This window comes from Heterodontus francisci, chromosome 19 (genome assembly GCF_036365525.1).
Source record: "Heterodontus francisci isolate sHetFra1 chromosome 19, sHetFra1.hap1, whole genome shotgun sequence".
Lineage (NCBI taxonomy): Eukaryota > Metazoa > Chordata > Chondrichthyes > Heterodontiformes > Heterodontidae > Heterodontus > Heterodontus francisci.
This window is the reverse complement of record NC_090389.1, coordinates 27,396,426-27,414,792: the sequence shown is the minus strand read 5'-3', so window position 1 is coordinate 27,414,792 and position 18,367 is coordinate 27,396,426. Positions and strand designations below refer to the sequence as shown.

The following is an 18,367-nucleotide window of genomic DNA, read 5'->3' as shown; positions in this document are numbered from 1 at the left end:
CCAACTCTGTTGGCAATTTGTGTACCCAACCATGATGCAGAAACTAATAGTCGATGTCTCAGCTTCCATTACAGCACAAGGTCCCCAATGTCTACTGCAGTGGAAGCTTCTGCTACTGTCATGCAATGTCAGCTTTCTGCAAGCTCAGACTGCTGCTATCATAGCTGTGGATTACAGCATGCAAAGTGTCTTACAGAATTTCAAAGCAGTCTAGCAGTTTGTCCTCCAATGGATTACTAGAATTGCTGAGGTGCTGCCTCAGGCAGTTGGCAGCAGCTCCGTGGAGCACAAAGCTGCTGTCCTCTCGCAGGAAGATAGCATTCGTCCTCCCACACATGTCACCCTGCCAGTGCCCAGACCACTGCCGCCTATGTCGAGATGGGCCTTCTAGTCCCAGAGCTGCTGGAGTTCATCCTCCCAGATCATCTGCAGTCTTCCCCATTGAAAGTCAATAGCCTTCCACCAGCCATGTTGCAGCCAGTGGGATAGTGCCAGGATCGGCAAAGGCACATGGAAGACAGATGCTAAGGAAATGCACAAGGGTGATTAGTTGAATTTTGTGTGTAATATGGATGGTTTCAACTATAATTTTGGAATAAGTTTGCAATGTTTATTATGTGGTGGCATTTATTTTTGTATTGTTACCAAGTTGACACTGTGATGGTCAGTAACAAAGGGAAAATAAGATGAAAGACTGTTGGTGAATGGGAAATTGGGGTTGCAATTACTGGAATCACACTAGGAAACGTTCTTTATGGACCGCCCAGGCAGAAAGGGCTGTCTTGGTGACTTTCTCCTCTTCCTCCACCTCCTCAGGCTCCTGAACGTGATCCTCACCTGCTTGCCATATAGCTAGTGGCAAGGGTTTTCCTCGTATGATGGCAAAGTTGTGTGGCATGCAGCAGACCAAGAATTTTGACATCTCATCTGCCGCGTTCTGCAGGGCTCATGCAGAATGCGCCAGGCAGCAGAAGCGTTGTTTCGGCATGACAATGGTCTGCGATATCACATTTCCTCTGACAATGGTCACTTATGGGCATCTTCCCACTGCCACTGGTATTTTACCAGTGAAGGATGGGCACTTCACCACCTGGGGTGGTCGTCCAATAAAATCTGGTGGCTTCCTTGCGGGCTGTGGGGTGGGGAGGGCAGGGGTGATAGGAGGTGATCCCTCCTGATTGGGGGCTCCCCAGCAGCACCCCACTGGAAACCACCCCCCCACCCCCCCACCCCCAGCCCTGGTGATTGACATCCCCTCCCCTTCGCTGGGGCCTGGCTGATTGGCCCCGGTGAGCCCCAACCTCACTTTCCCTATTCTCCAGCCTCAAACTATGGCTGTGTCGGGGGACTGCTGCAATCCCAGTTGTGGCTGTTGTGGGATGTCCTTAAGAGCAGACCACCATAAGAAGCTGTAAAGTGAAGGTCACCGGAGGAAGTGATGACCAGGGAATTGTGGGTGTAGCCCGACAGAGGAAGATGTGTTTAGACGTGGTTCATGCAGTAATTGTTTGTGTATACATATATTTTTTAGTTTAAAGTATAACAAAAACCCACATTTTCTTTGGCTATTACTTATAGTCCTATGAGTTTTACAATACATCACACACCAAAGGAACAAATAATTTATATGGTAGCAATTTTTGGGTTATATTTTTTCTGAAGACCACCAAATATTACATGGTGGCAATGTTTGATTTTTGTTCTGAAGAACACACTAAGGGAGAACAAAGAACAGTAGGTTGCTTACATGGAGTGGCTGAAGATTCAGGCAGTGAGCAGTTGGCAGGAGATGCCACAACAGTGCAGCAAGCTCGGACTGCAGACAGGACCCTGGGAGGTGTTGACACTCTGAATACAATAAGCAATTTTCCAGGGGATCAGAGCTTACAACTGGTCTGACAGTGGGTCGAAAAATTTGAAAAGCAGCAGCTGAAGCTATTACTGTTTTAGCTTTTCTTTTTTATTGCTTTATGGTCAGGGTCTAAGTCAAAAAGAGCGAGAGAAACCCAACAATGAAGGTCTAGCACAAACTAAAAGGCTGTTTGTGGCAGCAGCTGGTACTGCAAGCTGAGACCCTCTAAAATAAACTTTTCAGTTTTTAAAAAAAGCTCACAGTTAAAAAAAAAGTCTCACTCTTAAAGGGACAGGCTTTTTGTTGAGGCAGACTGTTCTAACAGACACAACTGGGCTAGCATGAACTGAACAGAGATCCTTGTTAATTTAAACTAAAAGAAGAATTTAAACTGTGACTATTGTTCATTCCACAAAATTCTAAAGCCAGATTGATTCTTTTGAATGCGGTTGTGAGTTGTTGATCTGCTGTGGTCATCACTGGAAGAAAGACGGGTTTGAAGCTTCGGATGTTGGACTGTTTTCCTTTCCTTGTCGAACCCTGGAAGATTGTGAGTGGACTTTGAATCAGAGGACTGTGCATCGGGAAGTGTAAATCTGCAAGGACATTTTTCTATTTTTAAATGTTTTTATCTTAGTAATGTTTAAGAATTTAGTTTATTTTTTCAAACAAACAGTTAATTTGTTGATCTAAAGATACCTGGTTTGGTTTGCCTCATTCGGGGATTGATGGATTGTTCAATTCGGCTGTGACTTTCTTTAATTTGTAAAGTTTAAAGTGATATGTTATGTGATCTGTGGAATGAAGGGACTGAATTGACAGTGCGTTGCTCCCACTGCAATCAGAATCATATATTTTGATTGTGGGCTTTGTCTTGAGCGGTCATGTCATAACAACGACTACTAAAGAAAAAAGGATTGGCTTTTGGTTTTTTTCATTCATTCATGGGATGTGGGCATCGCTGGCTAGGCCAGCATTTATTGCCCATCCCTAACTGCCCTTGAGAAGGTGGTGGTGAGCTGCCTTCTTGAACCGCTGCAGTCCAAACCATCTGACAAGTACAAAGAACAAATCTTCAAAGCTAAGAGTTATCAATTGCACCCCATCCTAAGACATTCCGGAACTGGATGTCTTCTTCTGCAACAAAGAAGGTGTGAAGTAGCCATATCCTCAGCCATTGTATAATCACCATGGGGAAGAGACCAGAGTGTCTCTTAACAGGAGGTGAGAAGTTACACAGCTTTGCCTTAAAAAAAAGACAGCCTAGAGAGTGTCCAGAGAGAAAGAGCAACATCCAGCAGCTTGTTTTCCAGCAAGCCAGAAGACATGTGCCCTGCTGTAGAAACCTACACCTACACTAGACAGCAGTGAACTAGAAGTGATCCACCATCGTCAACTGAACTTTCAATCAAGAGAGAAATCTACTATCATCTTGGGCCTGCACCCATTGAGAACTTGATTTCCAAGAGAGTTGAACAGGTTTATTGTAACCTCTGCCCCTCTCAACAAAAAGAAAATCACTTTCCCTTTTTCCCCCTCTCTATGTCTCTCGTGTGAGTGAGCGAATGCATGAGTGGATGTGGTTACAACAATTTCAGGGTAAGCCATATTGATCAATGAACAATTGAATTTCTGTTTTTTAAACCTACAAAAAAACCTGTCGTTCTCTGAAAAATTATTTGAAAAATAAAAGACCAAGGGTAAAACCCTAATAATAAAAGCACACTTGCTATAGTCTGGTGGGCAGTTGAACAGTGGGAACCACCAACATTGCACTAAGTGGCTATAACACTGTCTGTCTGTCTGTCTGTCTATCTATCTAGCTATCTATCTCAGTGCATATTACTTGTAGTCCTGTGAGTCTTACACAATACATCACACACCAAAGGAACAAGTAACATTACAGTGGCCACTGCTGCGGTGGCGTTGCTGAGACCGAAGAGCTGCTTGCCCTCTGATTGGCTGCAGCTCTTGCAGCCAGGATATCCTGCCTCAGAGGGGCAGAAGCCATGACCTTAAGCAATTAATTGTCTGAGCCATGCAAAATAGTGCCACGGCTTCCAGGGCCAGCGGAAGCAGTCTCGCCCCTGGCTGGCCAATGCCTCTTCGTTGAATCCTGCCCATAGATTCAATGATATCTTTCAAAAGTAAATGGGATAAATACAGGGCGGCACAGTGGCGCAGTGGTTATCACCGCAGCCTCACAGCTCCAGGGACCCGGGTTCGATTCCGGGTACTGCCTGTGTGGAGTTTGCAAGTTCTCCCTGTGTCTGCGTGGGTTTTCTCCGGGTGCTCCGGTTTCCTCCCACAAGCCAAAAGACTTGCAGGTTGATAGGTAAATTGGCCATTATAAATTGTCACTAGTATAGGTAGGTGGTAGGGAAATATAGGGACAGGTGGGGATGTTTGGTAGGAATATGGGATTAGTGTAGGATTAGTATAAATGGGTGGTTGATGTTCGGCACAGACTCGGTGGGCCGAAGGGCCTGTTTCAGTGCTGTATCTCTAATCTAATCTAAATCTAATCTTGAAGGAGAAAGGAATTGCAACAATTTGGGGAACGAGCAGGGGAATAGGACTAACTGGAGTTCTCTTTGAAGGAGATGGCACAGACTCGTAGCCCATATGGCCTCCTTCTGTGCTGTAATATTTCATGATTCTATTATTTCTATGAAAAAGGTTATCAAAAACAATGCACATTCTATTGGAGATATTGTGCCAGATTTTGCTGTGAGTGGCGAATGAATGTAGATTTGCACTTGCCCATAAATTTCTTACTGGGATTGAATGGCAAGTTGATGTCAGTGGGGCAAATAAATAGTGTGGGATCCTCCATCTGGAACCTATGTGAACAGGGCAAGTAATAAAGTATCTCTGTAACCAATCAAATTGAACAATCCTTACTGAGACATGTAGAGACTAAAGTGTAGGTTAGAATAGTGAATTCAATGTCAGATAACATACAGAAAGTGAAATAAAGACAAAGATTGGATTAAGAGAGAGATAGAAGTGACAGAAAGAAAAAGTAAAAAAAAACATTTTTACATCTCCAACAATAATTAAAATCTGAATGAATGAGACTCTAACTTGTTAAAGTTAATTTTTAATGCGAGAGAGGTAGTTTAAGATTAAGATTTATGCTGTTAAAGGGAATGGGCAAGGTGTAACTTTTTGTGTCAGTACAGCAACTTCATGCTGTTTAATACATTTGAATGGAGACCCAGATGGTGAGATGCCATTTTTGCACATTTTACAGAGGAGCAGTCCATCTTGGACAACAGTTTCAGATTTTCATGATTTACTGCACGTGTCTGCTCTCCGAAAGTTCCTTTCAGATTTGCACATACATAATGCTGTTAGCCTCACCATTATGTTCACGTCAAAGTCTGGGTCAATGATATATCAGAGTGTATTATGGTAAGGGACACTGCCCTATTATATTTCTTCCTGGAACCTCCCTCTTCAATTTAAATTTTCAGATATTTGAATTTTTTGTACTGTTCAGATATACAAATCTAAGCTATCAAATTAGTTAAGTTAATGAGAATTTTGAGGAACAGAGAAAGTCCTCTTTGCCAAAGTTTGTGCACCAAGTCCTTCTGTTTTTTCTGTATCCCTGTAACTTGTTTCTGATACAAAACTAAATCCAATCATCCCTTGATGCTGTTTATAAATTTTTCTTCCATTAAAATGAATGGGCAGAAAATCAAGGGCTGGGGAATGCAGAAGTGGAAAACATCTATGTGAAACAGGACTATCTGAGATGGCCAAGAGGTAGCACAGACTGTATTTTTGAAAGTAATTTTTAATGATTCTGCTAATCTCTGGAAATGAAAACAGAAAGTGCTAGAAATGCACACCAGGTCAATAAGCATCATAAAGATAAGGGTAAGAAAGATAGGTTTAGGTGTAGTCCTTGACGAGAAGCAGACATATACCCACTTAAAATAGTGATTGTATTTCAAAAGTAATTCTCTTTCGGGCTTGCCAGGATGCTATCTATCTGTAAGTTCATTCTTTCCTTCTCATTGAAAATTAATGAAGGGATACCAAATCTAGATTTTGAACAAAGTGATACCATATAATGGAGGTCATATTGGCTGCGATTTGCTTTGTTCTGACAACTGTGCCACTCTGATTCTACCTGATGTCTGAGGCAAAAGGGCAGGACATTAACAAATAGTGCCACCAACTCTACCGGCTACTGGATGACTAATGCTTAATGAATTCATTCTCGTTGAATTTACAATTAAGTTCTTTATTTGTCTTTCCTGTGCTCTTCCAAAAAGTGTTCTGAGTCTTGCAACATATCATGAAGCACAATATCACATTCAACTTTATTACTCATCCACCTTCATCATACTGTCTTCAGTGTGCAATTGCATATCTATCATTTAATGGTTAGAAATGTATTTCCAAAACAAACCTCTATTGCCTCCAATAAAGTTGGTAAACTTCAGTGTGATGTTGTTTCTCAGTTTCTGCTAAAATTGATAAACTTCATCCATGCCCCTGCATTGAATTACCGTCATAAAACCTAATGCCAGTTATCGATTACCTTTGTTATTGTCACCTTACGATACATAAGACTTGTGGACCAGTTGCATCCTGAAATAAGTCTCATGTGAGCATTTTATCCATGATTAGAATATAGTCTTGATAGAACACTAGATTCTGGTGACACTGATGTGGATTAATGCTTAACGACTTCATATAACATTTCCTCTTGGGTCTTTTAAGTCTTAATCATTTCAAATAAATGGCTTGACACTTGTACTAAAACAGTGGACAGAGGAATATCACATGAATAAATAGCTGTCCACTAATATCACTGATATTATTTCCTAGGCTAAGGATATTACTTTTTAATGACCATTGGGGTAATAACTTTGTGACAATTAATATGCGCTGTTGAATTTCCATCCCCCTCCCCCCTCACCCCACCCCAGGAGAGGAGAGGATTGGAACACACTCCCAATACCAACAGGAGGGTAAAGTTCAGTTTGTGATTGACGCTGTATATGCCATGGCCCACGCTCTGCACAACATGCACAAAGATTTGTGCCCAGGCTACACTGGCATCTGTCCTGCGATGGACCCAATTAGTGGAGAAGATCTCCTGCGATACATCCGTAATATACATTTTAATGGTAAGCCTGCTGATTTTACATTGTTGGAGAAATTGGGGAATTGGCAATTTATTGTTCATTATTTGTGTATTTGCCATTGTTCAGTTATGTCAGTGTATCAAAAAAGACACAAAGAATTCAAGTGGTCAATTTTGTTTTCAATATTAACTGTAAAATGAGTAATTATTCTGCAGCAAATGTTGTTTCAATCTCAGGTGCTTCTGGCATTCCTTTAATAGAGCGATCAGTGGTCTCTGCCTAAATTGTCAGAAAGAGATTTTGTTACCTCTAAGGAACCAGCCCCATTTAAATCACAAGGAAATAACACAAACCCCGGGGATTTAATTTGAGATCTGAGACGCACTGTACTTCCAAATAAATGTTTGTTCTTAAAGTGAACTTTATTATTAAGTAAGGATGGGAAAACGTACCTTAATATCCACCTTTTGATAGGGTAAAGGTAACAAAGATATGTATTGACCCCCCCATCTTGTCTTTGAGTGAGGGGAAAATACATGAAATGACAAGTACTGACCAACAGGCATTAGTGAATGTTAAATACATTCTGTGCAAACCTGTACATTGGTATATTAATGTATGATTAGATGGCAGGAGGTGGATGTCAGTGGGCTATGCAATGAAATAATATATCGTGCATGGCATTTTTCCATGAACGTTCTGGCAGCAAATAGGGAAAGCTGATGATTGGTGTGTGTATAATGGCAGAGATTTATTAAATCAAGACCGGAAAGAAATCTGATTTCAGAAAATGCAAGGTTTTATTCAAATGAACTATAAACCTGGAAGATTAAACCCCTTGGTAATCTCTGTTATTTGCTTTAAGATTTTTTTACTCTTGGGTCTCTGTAATGATGTTGCTGACATTTTCCAGACCTCAGTCTCATTTTTTAGTTCTATGTGTCATCTATTGTGAAGTGAAGGCCAATAGGGCACCATATAACCTTTTCCTTATTGTTGTAGAAAAATCAGGATAGCAGCATGGAATCAAGAGATTTGTTATACAAGTAACATCACTGTCATAGAAACTGCTAAAACTAATCGCCTGTAACCAAGAATGCTGCTGTGACCACAAATGACGAGGTCATTTTGAAAAGACACCATCGATTATTCATTAAAAAGAAAGGGTAGCGGACATATGTATGGAACCATATCAAAACCCAACACAGCACTTCCAATAGTCTTTAATTTTGCCATTGAAGCTAAAGTTATAATCTCTTTTTGGAGGTGGAGCCCAAGCTGATTCCAAAGAGAAGCAGAGTGAGACTGCTATGAGGGGATAGTCGCACACCACTTCAGTTCGAAACCTCATGGAACATGAATCCAATGTCCAGGCTTGGGCTAATAAGTGGCAAGTAACATTTGCGCCAAACAAGTGCCAGGCAATGACCATCTCCAACAAGAGAGAATCTAACCATCTCCCCTTGACATTCAATTTGTTTTTTTTTATTCTTTCATGGGATGTGGGCATTGCAGGCCAGGCCAGCATTTATTGCCCATCCCTAATTGCCCTTGAACTGAGTGGCTTGCTAGGCCATTTCGAGGGCATGTAAGACTCAACCACATTTCTGTGGATCTGGAGTCACATGTAGGCCAGACCAGGTAAGGACAGCAGATTTCCTTCCCTAAAGGACATTAGTGAACCAGATGGGTTTTTACAACAATCAACAATGGTTTCATGGCCATCATTAGACCAGCTTTAAATTCCAGATTTATTAATTGAGTTCAAATTCCACCTTCTGCTGTGGTGGGATTCGAACCCATGTCCCAAGAGAGATACCCTGGGTCTCTGGGTTACTAGTCCAGTGACAATACCAGTACGCCACCGCCTCTCAATGGCATTACTATCGCTGAATCCCCCACTATTAACATCCTAGGGGCTACCATTGACCAGAAACTGAACTGGAGTAGCCATATAAATACCATGGCTACAAGAGCAGGTCAGAGGCTAGGAATCCTGCGGCGAGTAACTCACCTCTTGACTCCCCAAAGCCTATCCACCATCTACAAGGCACAAGTCAGGAGTGTGATGGAATATTCTCCACTTGCCTGGATGGGTGCAGCTCCAACAACACTCAAGAAGCTCGACATCATCCAGGACAAAGCAGCCCGCTTGATTGGCACCCCATCTACAAACATTCACTCCCTCCACCACCGACGCACAGTGGCAGCAGTGTGTACCATCTACAAGATGCACTGCAGCAACGCACCAAGGCTCCTTAGACAGCACCTTCCAAACCTTCGACCTTTACCACCTCGAAGGACAAGAGCAGCAGATTCGTGGGAACATCACCACTTGCAAGTTCCCGTCCAAGTCTCACACCATCCTGACTTGGATCTATATCGCCGTTCCTTCACTGTCGCTGGGCCAAAATCCTGGAACTCCCTTCCAAACAGCACTGTGGGTGTACTTAAGGGCAATTAAGAATGGGCAATAAATGCTGGCATAGCCAGTGACGCCCACTTCCCATGAATGAATAAAAAAAAGTAAAAGCCAGCCGGGTGTAAAAAGGTACATATGGGTCCCTAGACGCTGATAGATATGGTGCTCGTATGTTGTTAATTGAACACTAGATAGCCAGCCCCCTGTTGGGAGTAAGTACATTGTAGCAATTACACTCCAGGGTGTCTCATATCGTTTCTGTTATTCTTTGACAGGAATATTTTAGAGGGCCTGGAGATAAAAGTAGCCAATTATTACCACAGCAATTAGAATGCTTCTTCAGACATAACAGAAATTTTTAATATTTGTTTGTAATTAATTTAAATGTGTATACAGTGCAGGTGAGATCCTCTTCCAGCTCTGTAATTTACTGTTCATGTATAGTGTCGATTCCCCACCAAGAGCAGAGGTATATTGCTATGCTGAAACACAGCAGCTGAACCTTCAACACTCTCAACAAAACAAAATACAAAAGCAAGAGACAACTAAGTCAAAGGTTAAGAATCTGAATTAGAGAGTAGCAGTGGATCTCTCATCACTTCCTCGTAAGACCCGTCCCTCTGGAGATAGCTCGGTCAGGTCAGGAGAGTAATTTTGTGAATGAGCACCCATAGTGTTGATGTTTGGATTCTCTATCTGGATAGCAATAACTGTAATTGGTGCATAGATGGAGAACTGTTGGTTGCTGGGGAGCATTCAATTTAATTGCCTTGGCCATTTGTTGCATAACTATGCTCCTTTGGAACATTAGGGGCTGAATTTTACCAGCCCCTTGATGATGTGGGTCGTGGCGGGGAGAGGCCCATAAAATACTTGTGAGAGCGGCCCACCATGACCACCGACACTGAGAAGGCCCCGCAGCATTTTACTGGCGGCAGCGAGGCCTCGGTGCAGCAACCCCCTCCCCCACCACCCCCGCTGCTTGACGGCAGGGTCTTCATTTAAATACTAAAATTAAAAACAAATGTTAATTAACTTACCTGGTCCCGGCAGCTGTCCCACGCCAAATTTACGGCTGCTGGCCGCAACACGCGTGCCATCGGAACTCCGTATGGAGTATTTTGTTGGATGGTGGGAAGGGGTTTAAGGTCAAAGGGAATAAAGTTTGGGGGGGAAGGCCGTGAGTGAAACCTCGCCTTTTGTGGGGGGTAATAGGACAAAAAAATCAACAGATTATTCATTGGGCGTGGGTGGGGGAGGGGATTGGAAATGTTAATAAAATTTTATTTCACCTTTTTCACAACCCTGTCTCTTTAAACATTTAAATGGCACTTAAGGGCTTGAAGCCACCGTTGCTGGGGATAGAATAGCCGCCCCCTCAATGTCATCAGAGTGGTGGGGGGGGGGTGCCGCTCTGCCCCCTGCATTTAAATGAGCCCCTGCGCGAAATATCGCAGGGGCTCAGCGGCAGCGCTTCCGGATCTGTAGGCCACTGCGTTCAATGTGCACCGCCACGATGTGCGGCTTGCCTACAAAATTCAACCCTAGGTTTCAAATGAATACACATTGCTCGTGTTCTGAGTTGAGGCTGGGTGGGGGGCAGTGGGGGGAGGGTGGGGCTGTATGGAGGAGAAGTGAGATACATTCCTTATGCCAGTGCTGCTAGTAAGGGCCTGCAGCTGCCTCTATATCCTCAGCCTGGGAGCCATTAGGGTGCAGTGCAGCACCTTGGCTTTGGCACTGCCTTGGCCGAATACTGGTTCATGTCTTACTCAAATCTCATCTACTCAATTAATGTCTTGATGAGACATAATTGGATTAGCCTGAAGGCAACTGGTGGACTTGCAGATCGAAGCATCTGGTTTCATTCTCCTAATCCTCATGGCTTTGTTATCATGTAAACAATAAAGCAAGAACATTTTCAACTAATGTATTCAAAGTCATTAATTTTTCCTGAAACATAAATTAATAGAGTAACAAAAGGGCTGGATCTTGCTGTTAGTTGGACTTTTTCTTGCACCTTTCAGCTTGATTTTTTTGTGGCGTAACTTGCTGAAAGTGCAAGCTGATAATGGCCTGATGCGGGCAAAGGGGCATCTGAGTAAACACTGGGCCGGCAGTCTATTTCCTTAACCATTGGGATTTAAGGATTGGGAAAGAAACAGGAACAATGAAGAAGGAGGGTGAATTAGAGTTAAATCAGGTACAGAAGGAGAAATAGAGAGAATGAAAGATTGGTTTGAGAGAGAAAAAGAAACAAAGGAAAAGCACAAAAAATTAAGCATTTGATATTTTTAAAATCTCAAAGAACAACTTATTGCCTGAAGGAATGAGACTCCACAGTTTCAATTGTTCCCATTTTGGGTCAGAAAGTTTAACTGGCAATGGATTAACAATGTCTAATTTCCAGGCTCAACTTTCAAGGCAAGGTTAATGGCAATTAATGTGCAAATCTAACAGCTTCTTAAAAATAATGGGCAGGTTTGTAAGAAGCAAATGGCAGAGCAGCATGAATCACCCGGCAGGTTCTGGAGATCGGCAATTCACGACATCTCTCTTAATCCCCTGACCTTGCTGGCTGATTTGTGCATTAATAACAGCATGTGTCATTAACACACCATCATTTGTCAGCAAGATCCAGGCCAGAAAGCCCTCATAGATACACAATGGCAACAGAAATATCTTTCAGAAAACAGTGAGCATTTCAAATTGTTGCAATGAACTAAAAGTTACAAACTAGAGAGAAATATAAAGTACAGAGTTCCTTATAGTTTGAAACAGGATAGAGCCTGAATCTGCCACCCCTATCTTTTGGTGAGAATTAAAGCCCATATTGTTCTTTTATTTAATTAATTTGTTTTTGCTTCTTACAATACAAAGTATGACTTGCAAGAAATTCGTATTAATAGCTTTAGCCTGAGCATGAAATGGAAACTTTACAATACAAACAGGGTGACCTTTGCTGCCCCTGCTGTTGAAATAACACAGCACAACATGGCATCTTGCTTGTACAGATGGAACAAAGGAAGTCAAAATGCCCTTCTGTATCTGGTTAAGGGAACAGGCAAACTTGAATACAAAAGGCTTGAATTGGCTGAAATTTTGAATGTTTTCAAAATAATCCTTAACAGCCCATATCAAATCTCGTCAGATTCTGCCTTTGAGCTAAACAATCATTTTAAATTGCTTTGCTTCCAAACCTCAGTTATTGTGGGAAATTGGTTGTTCTGCAGGTGATTGTGGAAAGTTGTACACTATTCAACAAAAAATCACTTGAAGGCATTTTCTGCAATTTATTTTTCTTGTTGGAATAGCTTGTTGTGATCTCTTGGTGTTCCTTACAAGTTAGTTATTGAAAATAAAAGCAAGGCAAAACAATACAAATGTCAAATGTGCTCGCCCAAGTAACCTATCACACAGCACCCCTGGTCAGAGGCTGAGCATTAGTTTTCCCCCCTGGAGTCTCTGCTGGGAAAGAAGCATTCCACGAGAAGGCAGAGGGGAGGAGGAAAAGGAAAAACATAGCTGAAGTGAGAGGATTAAAATGAAATCCTGTGCTCTTGGTCTAATTCAGTGGGGGGGAAGTAAAAGATTAGCTATTAAGCTACAAAGCCTTGGAGATCTGCCTGCTCAATGATGCCAGTTGTATGTTCTTGACCTTCTCCAGTCTGCCTCTTATTTCCTTGACAAACTTGGCACAAGGGCAGACATGTTCAGCAGTTGGCTCATTTTATCTATTACGGGACCTGTCTGACAGCTATGGCTGTAGGCAAACTGAGGGGAACAGCTACATTTTTTTGAATATGTCTTATCAAAGCAATGAATTGACTTATTTTCATCGGAGAAAAGACATTAGAGAGATGTTCACGCTATAGCTTCATTCAAAAATAAAACTGGGAGACATTGAAAACAAGAGACAAATTGGCCATATAAGTTAGACTGAATGCAGAACTAGAGGGCATAGTTCAAACTTAACTAGCCTCAAAGAGAAGATAGAGATTAGAATCTTTTCTCACTATAGAGGAGTGACTATGTGAAGTAGACTAGAAGCAACAGCAGTTAATGTCATGTTGATCGACTCTTTTTTAAAAGAGCTAGATAAATATTTGATTAGGAGCAGGTTTAAAGGTTCTGGAGATAAGCACAGACAATGATTATCAGATACTGCACAGAGCATGATGGTGACTGGGCAACTGGGACTATGGATACACAATAGAGGTGCGAGGTTGAATAGATTGATAATGTTGTTTATTACCTTTGGGAATTAAGGAAAAAAAATTGCAGAGATTCAGGAGATGAGAACATGGAATGAAAGCAGAAAATGCTGGCAACACTCAGCAGGTCAGCCAGCATCTTTCATGAAAGGTCAAAGACTTGAAAAGTTAACCATATGCTTCTCTCTCCACAGATGCTGCCTGACAGCTGAGTGCATTCAGCATTTTATTTCCGATCCCCAGCATCTGCAGTATTTTCTTTGTGATATAAATTAAGTTTAAAAACAGTGACTTGCATTCCTCAGTTCCCTTACAGAGATACTAATGCTTGTTATTTGCTGAAATTGTTATTTTTCAACTGCTAACTTGTGAGCACATCCATTTCTGTTTCTTGTGGATTAATGTACCTGCACAGCACCAAGTCACGTTGTGCGAAGGGAAGTTAATCACTTCAGAGAGCCATTAATAAAATACTGTATTTATCCACAAAACTAAAGAAGCTTTGGCATTAGTTAGATGTAAGTAAATAAATTATTATTATTGTTTCATTTGTGGGTTTTGTTCAGTTCCGCACATTATGCTACTCTAATTATTCTCATTTCCTCTACCTGATTTATTATAACCCTGCAAGGCCCTTTCACCGCTTTGCAACTTGCAGGTAGAGGAAGTCCAGGCCAAAGACTTTGCCATAGCTACTGCAAATACTGCTCCATAATCAGTGGCCTAATCTATACAGTTCTAATGCACCAACAGTGCGTGCAATGAGGTGGAATACTCTGCTTCTGCAGGAGCATTCCATCAAATGAAAACTGCTTGGCAGATGTGATAGGTAGCTTTAAAACATAAGTGTGTATCCAACTGTTGGGAAGTTTGTTCTTTGTTACTGAACAGTTTTTCTATGTACATCAGAACCTATGAAAATAATAGTTTTACATTATATATTTAAGAATCTAAATGAATGCCTTTTTTTTACTTGTTCTTGGGATGTGGGCATCGCTGGCAAGGCCAGCATTTGTGGACTATTCCTAATTGCCCTAGAGAAGGTCAAGGTCAGCCGCCACCTTCAATCACTGCAGTTCATGTGGTGTAGGCACACCCACAGTGCTGTTAGAAAGGGAGTTCCAGGACTTTGACCCATCAGCATTGAAGCAACAGCGATATAGTTTCAAGTCAGGATGGTGTGCGGCCTGGAGGGGAACTTGCAGGTGGTGGTGTTCCCATGCGTCTGCTGCCCTTTCTTTCCAGGTGGTAGAGGTCATGGGTTAGGAAGGAGCTGTTGAAGGAGCCTTAGCAAGTTACTGCAGTTCTTCTTGTAGATGGTACACCCTACTGCCACTGCGTGCTGGTGGTGGAGGGAGTGAATGTTTAAGCTGTTGGATGGGGTACCAATCAAGCGGGTTGCTTTATCTTAGATGGTGTTGAGCTTCTTGAGTGTTGTTGAATCTGCACTCATATAAGCAAGTGGAGAGTATTCCATCACACTCCTGACTTGTACCTTGTATATGATGGACAAGCTTTAGGGAGTCAGGAGTGAGTTACTACTCATTGCAGAATTCCCAGCCTCTGACCTACTCTTGTAGGCACAGTATATATATGGCTGGTCCAGTTAAATTTCTGGTCAATGGTAACCCCAGGGTGTTGGTGGTGGATTCAGCAATGGTGATGTCATTGAATGTCAAGGGGAGATGGTTAGATTTTCTCTTGTTGGACTTGGTGATTGCCTGGCAGAAATGTCATTTGCCACCTATTAGCTTGAGCCGAAATGCTGTCCAGGTCTTGCTGCATGCGGGCACAGACAGCTTCAGTATCTGAGGAGCTATGAATAGTACTGAACACTGTGCAATCATCAGAGAACATCACCACTTTTGACTTTATGTTGGAGGAAAGGTCATTGATGAAGCAGCTGAAGGTGGTTGGGCCTAGGACACTACCCTGAGGAACTCCTGCAGTGATGTTCTAGGGCTGAGATGATTAGCCTTCACCAACCACAACCATCTTCCTTTCCAAGCAGTGGAGAAATTTCCCCCTGATTCTCATTGACTTGAATTTTGCTAGGGCTCCTTTATGCCACACTTAGTCAAATGCTGCCTTGCTGTCTAGGGCAATTATTCTCACCTCACCTCTTGAATTCAGTTCTTTTTCCCATGTTTGGAGCAAGGCTGTAATGAGGTCTAGAGATGAGTGGCCCTGGCGGAACTCAAACTGAGCATCGGTGAGCAGGTTGTGCTGTGTAACTGCTGCTTCGTAGCACTGTCGATGACACTTTCTATCGCTTTGCTGATGAGTCAGAGTAGACTGATGGGGCGATAATTGGATGGGTTGGATTTGGCCTGCGTGTTAGTGGACAGGACATACCCAGGAAATTTCCATATTGTCGGGTAGATAACTGTGTTGTCTGGAACAGCTTGGTTAAGTGCGCAGCTAGTTCTGGAGCACGACTCTATATTACTACAGCTGGGATGTTGTTAAGGCCCATAGCCCTTGCTATATCTGTTGCCTTCAGCCCTTTCTTGATATCACATGGAGTGAAGTGAATCGCATTGTCTGAAGACTGGCATCTCCGATGGTGGGGACTTTTAGGATGAAGCCGAGATGGATCATTCACTCAACACTTCTGGCTGAAGATGGCTGCAAATGCTTCAGTCCTGTCTTTTGCACTAACGTGCTGGCCACTAACCCTAATCTCTGCTATTTACTCCTTAAACCAATCTGCCTCTCTCTTCTGCTTGAAGACCCTCCTTAAACCTTGAAAACACGTCGATCAAGCTTTTGGTCACCTGTCCTGATGCCACATTCTTTGGCTTGGCATTGGTTTTTAATTGTTTGATTACACCGCTGTTAATTGCTTTGGGGCATTTTACTATATTAAATTCAGTATATACAAGTTGTTGTTGGAAACTCTTCAATATTTTGTTGCTGATGCAGTAGCCCAGTTGACTGGAGTGTAGGTTTGAAGATCTGGGAACAGAGATTAATGTTCTTGATTCATGATACCCCTCTTTGCCTGCATTTGACTTAGTATGATTTTTACTTTTAAGATAGAAAATAGTTCTATCCTAGTTTCAAAAACTTTATGATTCGCCCCACCCCCAATGTCACCCCTGGAATCCCACGTGCAAATAACACTAAACCTTTGTGTCTTATCTCATTTGCATAATGATTCACTATTCCAGGAACAAGCTGCTGGCTTTAGCAATGACGCCACTGAAACCAGATTAAAATTGGATGAAAGTCAAATTTAAAGTGATGGGACAAATAAAAGGGGGAGTGTCACCAGGAAGGGGGTAAAAATTTAGAAAGCTTTTGCAGAACATCAAAAGGTATTTCAGCTTATGAGCAACCTTTACCAAGGTTAAAAGGACAGGAGAGCCAAGTAGTTGCAGCCAGGATCGAGGGAAAGGAAAATTGGTTCTGCAGAGAAGTGGTGGTCCAGCTGAACATTTGGCCTCTTCTTTGATGGTTGCTAATGCCAAGTTGGTGCTGTATCAACAGGGTTTTTCTCCACGCCATTCTACATCCCATAGGTCAGCATTGCAGCAGGCCTGCAGCCAAGTTTCTGGTCACAGCTATGTATTAGTCGCTGCACATGTGCAAGCTCTGTGGAACATGGTAACCACTGGTTTCCTTGCAGCAGAACATGGCATCTTCCCATCTATGATCCAGTCTCTGAGAAACTGAATAACCACACTGATCCTGATTTAGGCTTTCATGAACCTTAGCGCTGGGTGCAGTTATTTATTCAGTATTTTGTCATTAACTCCTGTTATTGGCAGAAGAAATTTTGCCAGTAGGGATCCTGCGAGCTAAAGTGTTTGCAGGTAAAGGAGTGTTTTGTGCCCTCCTACAGTCTCCTGACAAGTATCTATGGCGTTTAAAAGCTACTTGACCGAGTGTGGCATCAAGGACACCTAGTAAAACAGAAGTCAATGGGAATAACAGGTAAAACTTCTCACACTGGTTGGAATCATACCTAGCAGAAAGAAAAGTGATTATGGCTTTTGAAGGCCAATCATCTCAGCCTCAGGACATCTCTGCAGGAGTTCCTCAGGGTAGTGTCTGAGGCCCAACCATCTTCAGCTGCTTTATTAATGACCTTCCCTCCTCATAAGGTGAGAATTGGGGATATGCAATCACCAGCAAATAATGTTCAGCAGCAGTGCAACTTCTCAGATACTGAAGTTGGCCATGGCTGCATGCAGCAAGACCTGGACAACATTCAGGCTTAGGCTGATAAGTGGCAATAACATTCACACTACACAAATGCCAGGAAATGACCATCTGCAACAAGAGAGAATCTCACCGTCTCCCCATGACATTCCATGGCATTACCATTGCTGAACCCTCTACTATCCACATCCTAGGGGTTACCATTGACCAGAAGCTTCACTGAGCAAGTGATATAAATACTGTGGCACCAAGAGCAGGTCAGAGGCTGGGAATTCTGTAGTGAGTAACTCACCTCCTGACTCCTCAAAGCCTGTCCACCATCTGCAAGGTACAAGTTAGGAGTGTGATGGAATACTCTCTACTTGCCTGTATGAGTGCAGCTCCAACAACACTCAGGAAGCTCGACACCATCCAGGGCAAAGCAGCTTAAGCATTCACTCCCTCCAATACTGGCACATAGTTGTAGCAGTGTATACCATCCACAAGATGCACTGCAGCAACTCGCCAAGCCTCCTTTGACAGCACCTTCCAAACCCACAATCTCCACTACCTAGGGCGGCACGGTGGCGCAGTGGTTAGCACCGCAGCCTCACAGCTCCAGGGA

General features: G+C 42.6%; 1 protein-coding gene across 2 annotated transcripts in view; it reads left to right on the top strand.

Moving 5' to 3' along the window:
* Positions 1–18,367, top strand: part of LOC137380004 (metabotropic glutamate receptor 7-like) — an 888,173-nt gene that overhangs the window by 538,316 nt on the left and 331,490 nt on the right. For both annotated transcript variants that reach the window (XM_068051473.1, XM_068051472.1), the window contains exon 6: positions 6,802–7,002. In XM_068051473.1, the coding sequence (XP_067907574.1) occupies positions 6,802–7,002 (201 nt within the window). The remainder of the gene's footprint in view (positions 1–6,801; positions 7,003–18,367) is intronic.